The 15,224-nt window shown below is 44.2% G+C and overlaps 1 protein-coding gene across 3 annotated transcripts in view; it reads right to left on the bottom strand.

Annotated features, from left to right (window-relative positions):
- Positions 1–15,224, bottom strand: part of HERC4 (HECT and RLD domain containing E3 ubiquitin protein ligase 4) — a 230,565-nt gene that overhangs the window by 122,421 nt on the left and 92,920 nt on the right. For all 3 annotated transcript variants that reach the window (XR_004539287.1, XM_033942823.1, XM_033942822.1), the window contains 3 exons: positions 13,600–13,821; positions 1,999–2,090; positions 656–786 (listed from right to left, as the gene is read on the bottom strand). Coding sequence is in view for 2 of the 3 variants with exons in the window: in XM_033942823.1 (XP_033798714.1) it covers positions 656–786; positions 1,999–2,090; positions 13,600–13,821 (445 nt within the window). In the remaining variant the exon portion in view is untranslated. The remainder of the gene's footprint in view (positions 1–655; positions 787–1,998; positions 2,091–13,599; positions 13,822–15,224) is intronic.

Raw genomic sequence — 15,224 nt, 5'->3', positions numbered from 1 at the left:
AAATCCAATTTGAAAGTTTGAAAGACCTGTCTTACCACATATTTTAAGAAAATGTGTAACAATTTCAGATATTTGTATCACGCTACTATATAAAGCCATCTCAGCCAGAAACATTTCTGGCTAACAGAAGGCAGACCAACATATTCAACACTATAGAGGAGTACAGATGTCTTTAATCTGAAGCTCAGGAGGCATGTGTAACACATATTAGACCTTTCTAATTTTTAATATTGTAAACCGCCCAGATACATGTGATGGTCGGTATATCAAGCCATGAATAAACTTGAAACTTCTTCAACTAAAATAACTGTAGGCAGAGTTTAAGTCTGAGCTACATTAATAGTCCAATATGTGACAAAAGCTGAGTGCAATAGAACTAATTTTTCTTGGAGGAAGGGATGGTATCAGCAGCCACAGTCTCTCTCCCAGGGGCTGATGGACAAAAGCCATAACTGGATTTTCCACACTTTTTTCAAAGGGTGTCTTTTTTTAAAAAAAGTTTTGAAATGCTTATTAAAACTCCTATCATATAGAAAGGATCCTACCACATCTGTAGAACTTGTTACTAAAATTAATTGTCATTTGGTTCTTCACTGAAGAAATCAGTTCTTACAGTTGGCCTGTGCCATTAAATATTTGCTACATTGACCATTACCTGCCACAGGCTATCTGTGTGACGATATTTCCCATGAGTTCAAAGACTTTTCTTGGGTTTATTTCATGGTTTGTAGAATTGTGTCCCAACTGGCCATATCCTCCTGCTCCAAATGTAAACACACCTCCTTCCTGAACAATAAAATGTAAAAATTAGTTATTATTCAAACCAATAGAAGGCAGGAGTTTACATTTTTCTGGGCTAATCTGTCCAACTCATCTACAAGATTTCAGCACCTCTATGGGCAATAAAAATGCTACATGCTTTAAACAATTTCAAAGTTTTGGGGTGCGACTGTTTACCTAATATACAAAATAAAAGGTTAGAACCAGTGCACTTTTCAGGTAAATACCAAATTGATAGCTCAATCAGACTCAACTTCAGTGATCCAGTTACACATATAAAAGTCACTTTCTGAAGGATGCTATGAGAGACTCTCCGCTTCAGGCTCTTGAGCTCTGGCAGTGTTTCTTTCAATATTTTGAAAGGACAGGCTACACCGCTCTTGCTTTTCTGTGTACTAATAATGCTCTTTGACAAAGAAAGAAGACACCACCTAGACTGTGCAACTGATATTGACAATCCCTGATGCAGGCATCTGCCAAAGCACAGCCTGTGTCAGGTGCCTCATTAAAGTCAGGCTACAAACCTATTCTTGGAGGCCCATTGTGCTTTTGTTGTTTAGTACTGCTATAATGAATAACAATACAATATTTCATGGCATCAAAGGTACTTATAAAATATCAAAACAATATCATTCATTACTAATTGGAACATGTACCTCTAATTGGAACATCACTAAGAACTGCCTTCAAAAACTATAATTGATTCAAAATACCACCGTGAAGTTGATCTATGGAAAGAGCAAATTCGACCATGTGACTCCTTTGCTTTTCTCTCTCCATTGGCTCCCGGTTTATTTTAGAATTCAATTTAAGTGTTTATGAATTGTTTTTAATATTTTACATGGTATCTTTACTCCTCTTCTTCCTCTGCTATGGAACGTTTATAGATTTTCATATGCGAGAAGCATTCATCGATTTAAACTTTCTCTTCCTTCTAGGAAAGGAATTCAAGGAGTTAAGAATTTTAGCAGCTCTCTGGCATTTAAATTTCCCCAATTATGGAATGAACTTCCCCTAATTTTGAGGTGTCCCAGTTCCTTCCAACTCTTCCATAAACTTCTAAAAACTTTTTTATTCGCTAATCAATTTGAAAACTAACTCTCTTGTATTTCAGTTTACTTTATTTTTTTAATTTATTGTTAACCGCGTTGAGCTTCCTTTGGTTGATGACCCGGTATATAAGGTTAAGGTTAAGTTTTAGTTTAGTTTAGTAAATACCTTTGTAAGAGCAGCTGTGTGATCTTCTCCACAACATATGTGAATAATCTTCTGAGACCTTAATGACTTTAGAAGGACAGGGTAATATTTATCTGAAATTTAATAAAAGCAAATAAAAGTTGATTTCATTGTAAAATGTGCATGAAATTAGCAATAATGATGGCTCATCTTCACTTTGGTCTATCATCAAGAAGCCACAGTTCATGTTTCTAACTGCAGACTGACTAATTGACTTGTATAGGAAATGAGAACCCTATGCACCCTTTCATTTTAAATAACTAATAATATTGATCTTTTTTTGGAGGAGGTTCGATCCTTCAAAAGCGGATGGGAAAGGATATGGATTTAGCTCAAGCCTTTCTCAACAGTACCTCAAGACAAGTTATATTCATGTACAATAGGTATTTTCCGGTCCCTAGCATGCTTACAATCTAAGTTTATATCCAAGGTAATGGAGGATTAAATGATTTGCTCAAGATCACAAGGGATTTGAATTGAGTTATTTTGCCACTCTCTGGTTTATACAGTACTTACCTGTTCATTTCATTTCCTTGAAATCTGGCACCACCAGATGATCCAGCGCAGCTCAATTGGGAGTCAGCTGACCAACTGGATCAGGAGCATAAAAATAAATGTCTCAGAACTAGAAGCTGCTATGACCATCTGCCCGCTGGAGACAGAAAATATTGAGGAGCAGAGCTCAGCTCAGTGTTTTATATTTCCACCTGCTGGTTGATGGGCATAACTATCCCACAAGTTCTGGAATAGTGGGAAGCAGCGTAATGGAAGAACAGTTTATTAAAACTGAACAAATCTGTGTTTCCAAGTTTATTCCAAATTTGATATACTGTCTATCACATGTATCTAGACAGTTTACAATACTATAACATTTAAAAAAAGGGTAGTAAAAAAGAAAAAAAAAGTTTAAAAGTAATATATATATATATATATACACACACACACACACACACACATACATACACACACTGGATATAGTCATACAGAAACAGGAGGATCTGGGGGCTGGTCAAGAGTAAAAATACATTGAGATAAAATAAATAAAAAGGGTGGTAAAGGGGGAGGGGAAGAAAACAAAGGGGAAGGGATTACGCTTCTTAAAAAAAAATCCATAAAAACGGTGTCAGTGGTTGCTATAGGCTGTTATAATGAAAACTAACAAACAAGCATTAATGGTCTTGGCAGTCAAGATTGGCATATACATTCAAAATAGAAGTGGCTGCTGACAACATGCACGATTGAGCAAAGAATAATTTAGAGACAAATGTCATTATTTATATAAATTCCAGTATCTGCATGGGTTTCCAAACCTTATAGGTATCTACGTGCAGTGGCGTACCTAGGGTATGTGGCACCCGGGGCCCATCATTTTTTGACACCCCCCCCCCATGTAAAAAAATTTTTTTTTTTTTGCAATAACCATGAAATGGAATAAATGGTCAGAATAGAAACAGGCAGTGAAATTTTTCTTTTATTGAACCTCATATATGTAACCATTATTCCAAACATAACATAACATAAATTATGTCTAAATTGTCATGACATTAGAAGTACATATGGAGTAGTTGCAGGTGATGCTTGGGACAGTTCTGATTGTGTTAGTTCGATTTTATGTGTTTTTTGAATAGAAGGGTTTTTATTTCTTTTTGAAGGTTTTGCAGTCTGTGGTTGATATCAATTGGTTGTAGAGTTGGGGGTCGAGTGTTGCAGCTCGAATGGCTAGGAGGTTGTCTAACAGTTTTTTTCTTTTGACGTTTTTGGTTGGAGGGTGTGTGAATGGTGCACAAGTTCTCCTATGTCTGTTTGAAGTGGATTGAATTATTTAGCTGAAGAAATTAGTTACCCCCCCATTCCACACACATTAATTCTCTTCCATTTTTGTTCCCATTATAAAAAAACACTGATAAGTTCCCAGGAAAAAAATACATTAAAATAAGAAATGAAAACAAAGGCCCCTACAGATGAGAACATAACATAAAAATAGCCTAACTGGGTCACACCAATGGTCCATCATGCCCAGTAGCCCATTCTCATGGTAGCCAATAGTGCTGCCCGATTCAGAGAAAAATATTTCATTCGATTCGATTCACCCTGTTGAATCGATTTTTCGATTCGATTAACCGTTAATGACACCGCTTTTTAAGTTTAAACAAAGTACAACAATAAATTTCACAACAACAATAAATTTCACAAAGTACTTAAAAAAAAATCACATTTTTCCATTAAAGCAGTTCTGGAGACATTTGCTTGAACAGTCTTTTTTCCCAGTCCATAAGCAAGCAATATGAAAAAGATTTCCTTAATTATCTACTCAAACATTTTTGCTATTTACTTTCATTGTACCTAGACTATTATTCAGTAGAAAAAATTTAGTTTGTTCAATCAAGCAGAACATTCACTCATAGAAGTCCAATGTCCACACAGGATTTGATTGAACAAACCAAATTTTTCTACTGAATAATAGTTTAGGTATACTGAATAGCAAAAATGTTAAAGCCATACAGAAAAGCAGTAAAAGTCAATAGGTTCTCCAAGTGAGAACAACCTGATGTCTCAGCACTTGAGGAAAAGACCATGTAATAATGTTTATAAGATAAATCATATAAATGATTATACTGAAGCAGGTTGTCCTCAGCGTGAGAGGTAAGCAAGAGGAGAGAATTCTCCAGCGCTTTACACAATAAGGCACAGGTTAATCACCCTCTGCCTGCAGTGCACACCATCATAGGACACCTCAGGTGTGCTCAAATTAATCAATGTGATAAATTAAACAGTAATAAACAATTGGTCAATCACAAGAGTGCAAGATCAAACAGGTTGTTCCCACTCAAGAGAACCTATTGACTTTACTGCTTTTCTGTGTGAGTAGATAATTAAGCAAATTTCTGATAGCCTACAGAACTGATTCTCACCTTCCATCCCCAGCCCCCAAGACTTACCAGACCCCCCCCTGCCGATGTATTTACTTACTGCCTGTACTGGATATTAAATCGTGGGGAAGAGAGGAGAAATGCGGGAAAAGAGCCAGCCAAAACTAGTATTTGTTGCTGCTGAGTGCACCAATCCAGGGCAAGCAGACGCTTCCCCCATGTCTTAATAACAGACAATGGACTTTTCCTCCAGGAATTTGTCCAAACCTTTCTTAAAACCAGCTACGCTATCTACTTTTAACATAATTTCTGGCCACTTCATTTTTAAGCTTAGATCTTTCCTTCCAAATAGAGACCTTGCTAGATGTCAAATACAGCACAAGGTAACTTCACACGGACTTAACTGTGCAGGAAATGAATCTCCTCATACATCCACCATATAGTGCAAAAATGTGCAAAGGTCTGTTTTTTTCTTTCGATCACTACATAGCCTAATGCCACACAAGCAGCGCTGTTACAAACATATTCTGAAGGTCAATGCTAAGGTTGACAAAGTTTCCTTCCTTGGACCAGAAGGAGATACTGACAAACCACTGGAAGAGATTCTAAAACAACTACCCAGAAATAACACCCAAAGACCCACTCAGTGTGTGAACCAGTTGAGTGGAGTGGACTAACTGGGGGTGGAAATGGGCCCAGAGTTTGCTCAGCAGAATTTCCCAGACTACCTCTTCCTCTCAACACACTGACATGCTACCACCACCACCAACACTAGGAACACCTCACCGAGTATGCCAGCAATGCTTATAAACTTTATAAAACACATTACAGTGGTGCCTCGCATAACGAACGCCTCGCACAACGAACGCTGCACACAACGAACTTCATGTCTTGATTCACACAACGAACTTCGTTTCACACAACAAACTTCACACAACGAACTTCGTTTCACACAACGAACTTCGTTTCACACAACGAACTTCGTTTCACACAACGAAGTCGCCCGAGCTGCCGATGTATTGCATCCTTCCGCGCAGGCACTGCAGGCAGTCGTTAGTCACTGCGCTTAACTGCCCTCTCTCACTGTATACAGTCGTCCTTTTAAGATAAACTCAATATTTTTTATATATCATGGCTTCTAAAAAAAGCAGGAAGGTGATTTCTGTTGAAATGAAACGGGAAATAATTAGAAGGAGTGAATGTGGGGTAAAACAGTGTGACCTCGTCAAAGAGTTTGGCCTCAGCAAGACCACCATTTTCACCATTTTGACAAATTTATCTTTTTTTATGTCATCTTAGCATATTTTATGCTGCAGAACGAATTATTTTTTTTAACATGTATTGTTATGGGAAAACGCGTTTCACATAACGAACTTTTCGCATAACAAACTTGCTCCTGGAACGAATTAAGTTCGTTGTGTGAGGCACCACTGTATTATATTTTCTTATAAAGCATATATTTTAACTGAACTCAGCCTTGCCATTCACAAAAATAGAAAAGTTCCCATTTCAAGCTGTCTCATGTATACTTTTCAAATCTAACATATTGTAATCACAAAACAGAAAATAAAATTATTTTTTCTACCTTTTGTTCTCTGGTCAATATTCAAATCTTGTTGGTCCCAGGCTCTTGTTGTCTTGCTTGCCAGGGTCTCCTTTCTCCGTGCTAACCATCCGTCTGCCATCTCTGTCCTCCCCTTCCGTTTCCCTTCCCTCTCCCGGAGATCTGGCATCTTTCCTTTTTTTGTCTCGATCCACAGATTCACCTTTTCTCAACTCCCCACCACCTTTTCTCATCTCTCCCTTTCTGTTCCCAACTATCCTCCTATCCAATATCTCTATCCCCCCTCCACACCATCCCCTGTTTCCAAGTTCTCTTCCTTTCTGTTCCTTCCCTCCCTAAATCCCATTATGCACCATCTCTCTCCCACTCCTCTGTTTTTAGACCCATTATTTCTAACCCACAAAGTCTGGCATATGCACGTATCTTTGAACCCCCCTTCCCTCTCTCCCTCTGTGTACTTTTACACCAGGACCCCCCTCCCCCGAAGGTCTGTCCCCCCTCCGAAGGGCTACACCCCACCCCTGAAGGCCTGCACCCCCCGAAGGACTTTACCTCCCACCCAAAGGTCTGTCCCCCTCTGAAGGCCTAAACCCCACCCCTGAAGGCCTGCACCCTCCCCGAAGGTCTGTACCTCTGAAGGCCTGCACCCCCCCTGAAGGCCTGCACCCCCCCCCACCCGAAGATGTGTCCCCCCCTGAAAGCCTGCACCCCCCCGAAGGTCTGTACCTCCTGAAGGCCTGCACCCCCCTGAAGGCCTGCACCCCCCTGGAGGCCTGCACCCCCCCGAAGGACTTTACCTCCCACCCAAAGGTCTGTCCCCCTCTGAAGGTCTAAACCCCACCCCTGAAGGCCTGCACCCTCCCCGAAGGTCTGTACCTCCTGAAGGCCTGCACCCCCCTGAAGGCCTGCACCCCCCCTGAAGGCCTGCACCCCCCCTGAAGGCCTGCACCCCCCCACCCGAAGATCTGTCCCCCCCTGAAAGCCTGCACCCCCCCGAAGGTCTGTACCTCCTGAAGGCCTGCACCCCACTGAAGGCCTGCACCCCCCTGGAGGCCTGCACCCCCCCCTGAAGGTCTGTACCTCCTGAAGGCCTGCACCCCCCTGGAGGCCTGCACCCCCCCTGAAGGCCTGCACCCCCCTGAAGGCCTGCACCCCCCCTGAAGGCCTGCACCCCCCCACCCGAAGATCTGTCCCCCCACCCGAAGATCTGTCCCCCCCTGAAAACCTACACCCCCCCGAAGGTCTTTACCTCCCACCCAAAGGTCTGTCCCCCCCCTTAAGGCCTACACCTCCCTCTTAAGGGCTACACCCCACCCCTTAAGGCCTACACCCCCCATCTAGTACTGTCTAATGCAATTAGGTACGGGTCAGGAGGCCAGAGGGGAAGCAGGACATTGCAGCAATTCCCAACTGACCCTCCCCCCTCGCCCTCTAAAGCAGGAGCAGGCTAGCAAGAGGAAATTGCCGATCCTGCTTTAGGGGGGGAGGGTCAGTTGATGATTCGGGAGGCCGATTTTGGGCTTTTTAAAAAATTGATTCGGGCAGAAATAAAATAACAATAAAACCACCACCAAGCAGCCCAGCGATACTCACCCTCAGTTCCTGCCTTAATTGCAGTGTTCCACGCGGCTCGGGCTCCCTTTCTTGCTTCCACCCAGCCGGAAACCGGAAGTTGCTGATCAAGCTCCGACGGCGACGGGGGGTGTGGCCGTGGGTGAATGGAATTTGAGAGAGGGCTCAGGCAGGATCACTTCGGGGACTCGCGGAAGCCTTGGAGTCGGGCCATAGCAGGGAAGTTCCCGGGCCATGACTCCAAGGCTCGAGCACCCCTAATGAGCTGGTACCCGGGGCGGCCCGCCCCCCCCGCCCCCCCCTAGGTACGCCACTGTCTACGTGTTACACTCATATGCAAAAGGTTAAGTCAGTGGTATTTTCCTGTTGGTTAATTCTAACAGCAAAGTTTATTCCAAAGACCAGAATAAACATCAGCTACAATTATTCTAGTTCAGAGAAAAGTAGCTCTCCTGCATCAGAGCCAAACAAGTCACAATGAATTTTTTTGGGTATGTCAGTTGATCATCTAGCAAATCAAGCTATGTTTGTCCTTAACTGCCTCTCACCATTTTCATCCATCTTAGTGATAGCAATAGCACACTAGCACTAACACACTTCCGGTTGACATACCACATTTCCTTCAGGAAGCTGGCACAACCATTTCTTCAAACCAGCAATTAATTGTTGCTACTAAACACTGTCTTCGCAATTTCCCTTGCTCCTACAGGTTTCTACTGTCTAACTTATACCTCAGACTTAAAGAGGAAGAGGGAATATAATACTATTAATATTAAAAAAAAAAAAAAATCATAACTAAAATGACTGTTTCAATCATTTCCAAAGCTTAGCCAGAAAAGATTCCAGTTCTGGCCTCCTATCCTACTTGCCAACAAAATGTTAAAGGCTCAGAATTCCCTGGCAGTTCTTCTGATCCACGTAGTTCCCAAAGATACACATTAATTTACAAATCTATTTTTTTCCACAGTCTTTAGCTCAAGGAAAGATTAGGTATTTACCTGGATTTTTTTTTTTTTTTATCTTCTTTCTGGAAGGAGAACATACATATGAGTCCTGACAATAGGTGATATTCCTTTACTCGTGAGATGTTTGCAGAAGGATGAAATTTACATTATGTCCAGCATCCAGCAGTTCGAGCTAATACATGCCCATGCCTCCCAGAACTCCGTTAGCCTGTGGGAATTTGGCTACAGTTCTGGCATCATTGGGACTTCCTGGAGGCTGCAACAGAGCGTGGTCTATAGGCCTGGGTATGTCTAGAGTTATCATACATTTGTCTGGGAACCCATATTGCTCTCTGGGCAGAAAATCCTTTGGAATACTAAGGAAAGTGCACGGAGCCACAAAAATTATTCAAAGTAGACCTTCAAAGGTTCCAGGGTCTACTGTTTGGAAGTGTCTTAGGAAGACGATCAGCCACACTGACTATAAGATGTCCAAACCCTTTCCAAAAAGCATCTGCCTCTTAAAGGAGAGTCTGCTTAAGATGGCTTTAAGAGCCGAATCTCCCACCCATTGTTGGATCCATTGCGGGATTCTGGATCCATTGTGGGATTCTGTGGGTGGAAACAGAATAAGCTGAGACTCTGCTCAGGACTCTTAAAAATGTTATACATGGCATCTACCACATAGCCAATCCCTTCTATGACTAATTGTGGGCACAATTCATTGCTCTGTTATGACAGATATGTGCCAAAAAAAGGCAGCTGAGGCCATTTTAAAATCACAAGTCTAAAGCTCCAAACTGGTGTTTAAGGACTATATCCACTGTGGTCCTACAAATCCTTCAAGTCTACAACCCCTCACTAGGGAAGAAGTCCTCTTGGTAACCTGAGCTACCAATGAGTCCACCTTAAACCGGACAAATAACTGCTGAAATTCAGGAGCCATGGGTTACAGCCTTGTCATTGTTTCAGCTCTCCTTAGGGAGCCATCTGGGACCTCCCAATGCTCTGTAATTAGGGCAGTAAGATCCAGATGCAACAGAAAAAATGAAGTCTGCGCCTGGGATGCACTCATAAACAAGCACTATGCTGCTATAGACTAGAGAGCTGAACGGGAACGGGGACGACGGGAATCCCGCGGGACCCGCGGGCATCCCGCGGGTTCCCCCTTTGGGTCACGGGGATCCCGTGGGGACGCCCCCTAGGGTCACGGGGATCCCGTGGGGACGCCCCCTAGGGTCGCGGGGATCCCGTGGGGACACCTCCGAGGGTCGCGGGGTTCCTGCGGGGCTGGATGTACTCAGTCGCGCGGCTCTTCTCCCTACCTTCTCTGCTTGCAGCACAGAGCCGATCGGAAGTCTTCCCGACGTCAGCGCTGACGTCGGAGGGGAGGGAAGGCTTAAACAAAGATGGATGTACTCAGTCGCGCGGCTCTTCTCCCTACCTTCTCTGCTTGCAGCACAGAGCCGAACGGAAGTCTTCCCGACGTCAGCGCTGACGTCGGGAAGACTTCCGTTCGGCTCTGTGCTGCAGGTAGTGCAGGTAAGGAGGAAAGTAGCCTCGCGGTTCGAGTGGCTACCAAGGGAGGGGGCGGTCCGCCCCGCCACACCCCGCCCCGGTTGCAGCACAGCCGGCCAGGTCCCCTTACTTTTGTGGCACTTCCCCGACCGACCGACAACAGCCCCGGTCCAACAAGCCTCCCTGCCCTGTAGCCGCGAATCTAAATTATCTTCTTACAGCAGCTGTAATAAGGTAATTTAGATTCGCAGTTAAGGGCAGGGAGGTTTGTCGGACCGGGGCTGTTGTCAGTCGGTCGGGGAAGTGCCACAAAAGTAAGGGGACCTGGCCGGCTGTGCTGCAACCGGGACGGTAGAGAAGGAGTGGGGAGAAGGACGCTGAAAGGCCATGGGGAAGACGGGAGGAGGGGGGGAAGGACTCTGAAAGCACTTGAAGACAGAGGAGGGAGAAGGACGCTGAAAGCACATGGGGAATACAAAGGGGTGGAGAAGGACGCTGAAAGGCCATGGGAAGGACGGGGGGGGGGACGGACTCTGAAAGCACTTGTGGAAGACAGAGGGGGGAGAAGGATGCTGAAAGCACATGGGGAAGACAAAGGGGTGGAGAAGGACGCTGAAAGGACATGGGGAAGACAAAGGGGTGGAGAAGGACGCTGAAAGGCCATGGGAAGGGCGGGGGGGGAAGGACTCTGAAAGCACTTGTGGAAGACAGAGGGGGGAGAAGGATGCTGAAAGCACATGGGGAAGACAAAGGGGTGGAGAAGGATGCTGAAAGCACATGGGGAAGACAAAGGGGTGGAGAAGGACGCTGAAAGGTCATGGGGAAGACGGGGGGTGGGGTGGAGAAGGATGCTGAAAGGCCATGGGGAAGACAGAGAGGGAGAAGGACGCTGAAAGGACATGGGGAAGCAGAGGGGGGAGAAGGACACTGAAAGCACATGTGGAAGACAGAGGGGGGAGAAGGACGCTGACAGGACATGGGGAAGATGGCGGGGAGAAGGACGCTGAAAGGAAATGGGGAAGAGAGAGTAGGGAGAAGACACTGGCAGGGAAGAAGACAGATGCCAGACTATGGGGGAGCGGAGAGAAGAAGATGGGTGCCAGACCAATTTGGAAGGGGGAAGAAAGGGAGAGGCACAGTAACAGAGCAAATGGAAGATGCAGAAGGAAGAGAGACAGTGGATGGAAGGAATTGAATGAGAACATGAGGAAAGCAGAAACTAGGAAAAGAATTATATTTTATTTTTTTATTTTGCTTCAGGATAAAGTAGTATATTAGTTGTGTTGATAAAAATTTATAAACATTAGAGGCTCTGGTAGAAACCCATTTGCAAAGTATGTATTCTTCCCAATTAATATTTTCAAATTAATAAAGTCTTTTTGCTTATTTGTAAATGGGTTTCTACCAGAGCCTTTAATTCAGTAGCATAATTAAATGAAATAACAATTTCTGAAGTTTATATGGACGGGCGGGGACGGAGGGGATTCCTCGCGGGGACGGGTGGGGACGGAGGGGATTCCTCGCGGGGACGGGTGGGGACGGAGGGATTCCTCACGGGGACGGGTGGGGACGGGTTGGATCCTCACGGGGACGGGTGAGGACGGGTGGGACTTTGGCGGGGACGGGTGGGGACGGGTGGGATTTCTGTCCCCGCGCAACTCTCTACTATAGACTGCAGAGCCTTCAAGTTTATCTCCCACAACGACTCTGGGATAAGCCCCAGCAACGCCGTCGCTTTAAAAAGGCAGTGTATTGTCAGATCTTCCCCATGTTCAAGGGAGACTACAGTCTCCTGGCCTCCTGTCTCTGTTTGAGACCCCGAATCCCCCAGAAGGGACGATTCACTCTGGGACAGTAAAGGCATAGAATCAGACTTCCAGTCTCCCCAGTCATTATCAGCCTGGTCCTCTGGCTCCTGTTCCTGCATTTCTGCTGAAGCACGTGCACTTTGAGAAGACACATCCCCTTGTGCAGAAAACATTGTTTCCTCGACCACCGTGGAAGACCCCTGACAGTTTAAGTAACCTTTCCAAAATAAACTGACAAAATCCAGGTTAAATCCCTGACCAGAGACTCCTGGTTTACCCTGCCAGGCCTCATTTGGCCGTTTCCTGGGATCCACAGCGTCCATGCACCTGCCCTTCACCCATGCTCCATCCCAAGGCTACGGAGAGGATCTCTTCCCCAGACAAGGGGTCCACTGTGAACCCCAGCCTTAAGGGTGCCAGACAGGACTAAGCACAAGGCTCCCACCCCTCTATCATGTGCCCCACGGCACACAGCTGCTGTTCAGTCTGCCATCTGTTCAAGATGGCTGCTGCAGCAGTGTGGTCACACTAAAAAACGGCCCGAGGACCCCCCTCCTCCTCCCCAAGGGTCTAAAAATTCTGGGAAGGGGTCCCTAAAGATTCAGTCATTCCTACAACTCAATTCCATTCTGTTCTACATCTTTAGTTTGGATCTTTGCTTGGCACTGAACCTATTACTCTGCATTGGACATAAATAGGTTATTTACTGAGGAGTGTTTCTGATAGACACAAAGCCTCTAATGTACTGAAGTACTCAAGTAAAATATAAATAAGCTTTACAGTAAGAAATTCAATCTGTCTCCAAGGCCTCCTTTTACAAAACTGCGATAGTTTCTAACGTGGGAACCACGCTGAATGGCCCGCGCTGCTCCCGACGCTCACTGAGTTCCTATGAGCATCGGGAGCAGCGCAGGCCATTCAGCGCGGCTCCCCGGGCTAGAAACTGCTATCACAGTTTCGTAAAAGAGGGTGCAAGTTTCCATTTGGTGATGTTCATCCCTTTATCTTCATTAACAGAAATTAATGTTTTAAATGGAATGCAATATAAACAATTTATAATATTAAAATTTTGCACAAACTAATTATAGGTTGCAGCATTTCCCAATTTAACACAGATATCAGTCTACCACTCACTGTTAAGCTGATCAACTTACATCCTTAGGTGTACTACAGCATCTTTTCTGGTTTCTCCAATAAAAGGTATCATAATCTACAGATTACAAATTGCTTTACCACATGTTATGTTACTATGTATATATTGCTTTACTGCTGCCCTATGCATATCAATAATGAAATAAATAACTTACCATTTTCATCATTAAGTCCTAGTTGTCCAAATTTGTTGCGCCCCCATCCAAAAATGGCCCCTGAAAGAGTCAGTACAACACTATGTGCTCCCCCTGCTGCAATCTGGGCAAAAGGAATTCCCAATAATGTCTTCACTAGTTGTGGTGAAGTCTGGTTTTTGTATTCATAGCCTATTCCCAGTTGTCCATATTTATTCTGTCCCCAAGAATAAACTTCACTTCCTAAAAAAACAAACAAACAAAAGCCACACAAAACCAAAATGCACAATTAGCAGAAAAAGTAATTTAAACAGGGGGAAAAAAACACCTTGATTATTCAATTATGGAAGCTTATAGGAATAGTTTGGAAAGGGAAATAAAGAAGTAGGGTGGTAGGGGAAATGGTGGACAATTTGTCACCAACACATAGAGCAATTCATAGGAGAATTAACTCCCTTGCAATCCTCAAACTATGCCCACAGCATATCATTGTGCACGTTATTATAAAGGACACCAGTCAGGTAATGTATCACATGAGTTAGCAGTATTTTCACTCACAGTGTTATAGCCATATACTGTAATTCTCTTGAGATATTACCTTATCTTTAAACCCACTAAAATGAAGCTCAAAATCAAAGAGTATGCAAAGCCATCAAGATATTTTAAACTCAAAGCAAACATTCATGGCACAATGTAACTACAGAGTTATATTCAAACAATATAACCACATCTAGATCATCACATGGTATACTTATAAAGATCACTCATAAGATCAGGACATCTAAACAATTCTATATCTTAAAGATGCTGTGCATATAGACCTTTCACAATGCACAAACTACACTATAAGCAATGGCGCATCAAGAAGGGAGAAGGGGTGGTCTGCTCTGGGTGCAGCCAATCAGGGCTGGCATCTTGGTCCGGGAACTTCTTCCCTATCTGGCTGCGGCATCCTTCATAACTTACTGGTCTGCCAGAGTCAGGCCCTTCTCTCTGCCGGGCCCTGCTTCATGGAAGCAGGAAGTTGGTGGGACCAGCAGAGAAGAAAGCCTGACAGGCAAGAGCAGCAAGTTGTGAAGGATATCGCTGACGATGAAGGAAGGCAAATTTTCTTGGGGTGCAGATTGAGAAAGAGGTACCCATCAGGGGGAGCGAGGGAGAAAGAAGGAAAACTAGGGAAGGGAGAGGAGAGAGAGATGCCATAGCATGGGAAATGGAGGGAGGGAGAGAAGGAAGGAAAGGAAGGAAGGAGAAGATGCCATAGCATGGAGGGGGAGGGAAAGTAGGAAAAATATGCCAGACGGTGGGATGGGATAGAAGAAAGCATCAGTTACTGCTCCTTTGCTTTGGAACTCTGCCCCAGCCCATTTAAGAGAGGAAACAACCCTAAATCACTTCAAAACAAAACTGAAAACCTTTCTGTTTCAAGATGCCTTTGGGCTATAACTGTCTTCTTAAGGACGTTTTCCCCCATCAATTCTTTCAGTTTGCAACTTTCAGTTTCCCCTCCCTTTTGTAGCTTCCCTTCTCTTTTTTGCACTTTAAAACATTGTAGTTTTCCCCCTGTTCCTATTATGTTCTGTATGTTTTCCTTCCATGTTGTTTGTCTCTGTATTAATATGTATAAAACAATGCTCAGTTTTTAA

Source organism: Geotrypetes seraphini, chromosome 4 (assembly GCF_902459505.1).
Source record: "Geotrypetes seraphini chromosome 4, aGeoSer1.1, whole genome shotgun sequence".
In the NCBI taxonomy this organism is placed as follows: Eukaryota; Metazoa; Chordata; class Amphibia; order Gymnophiona; family Dermophiidae; genus Geotrypetes; species Geotrypetes seraphini.
The sequence above is the reverse complement of the archived record's forward strand: the minus strand, read 5'-3'. Positions and strand labels throughout refer to the sequence as shown.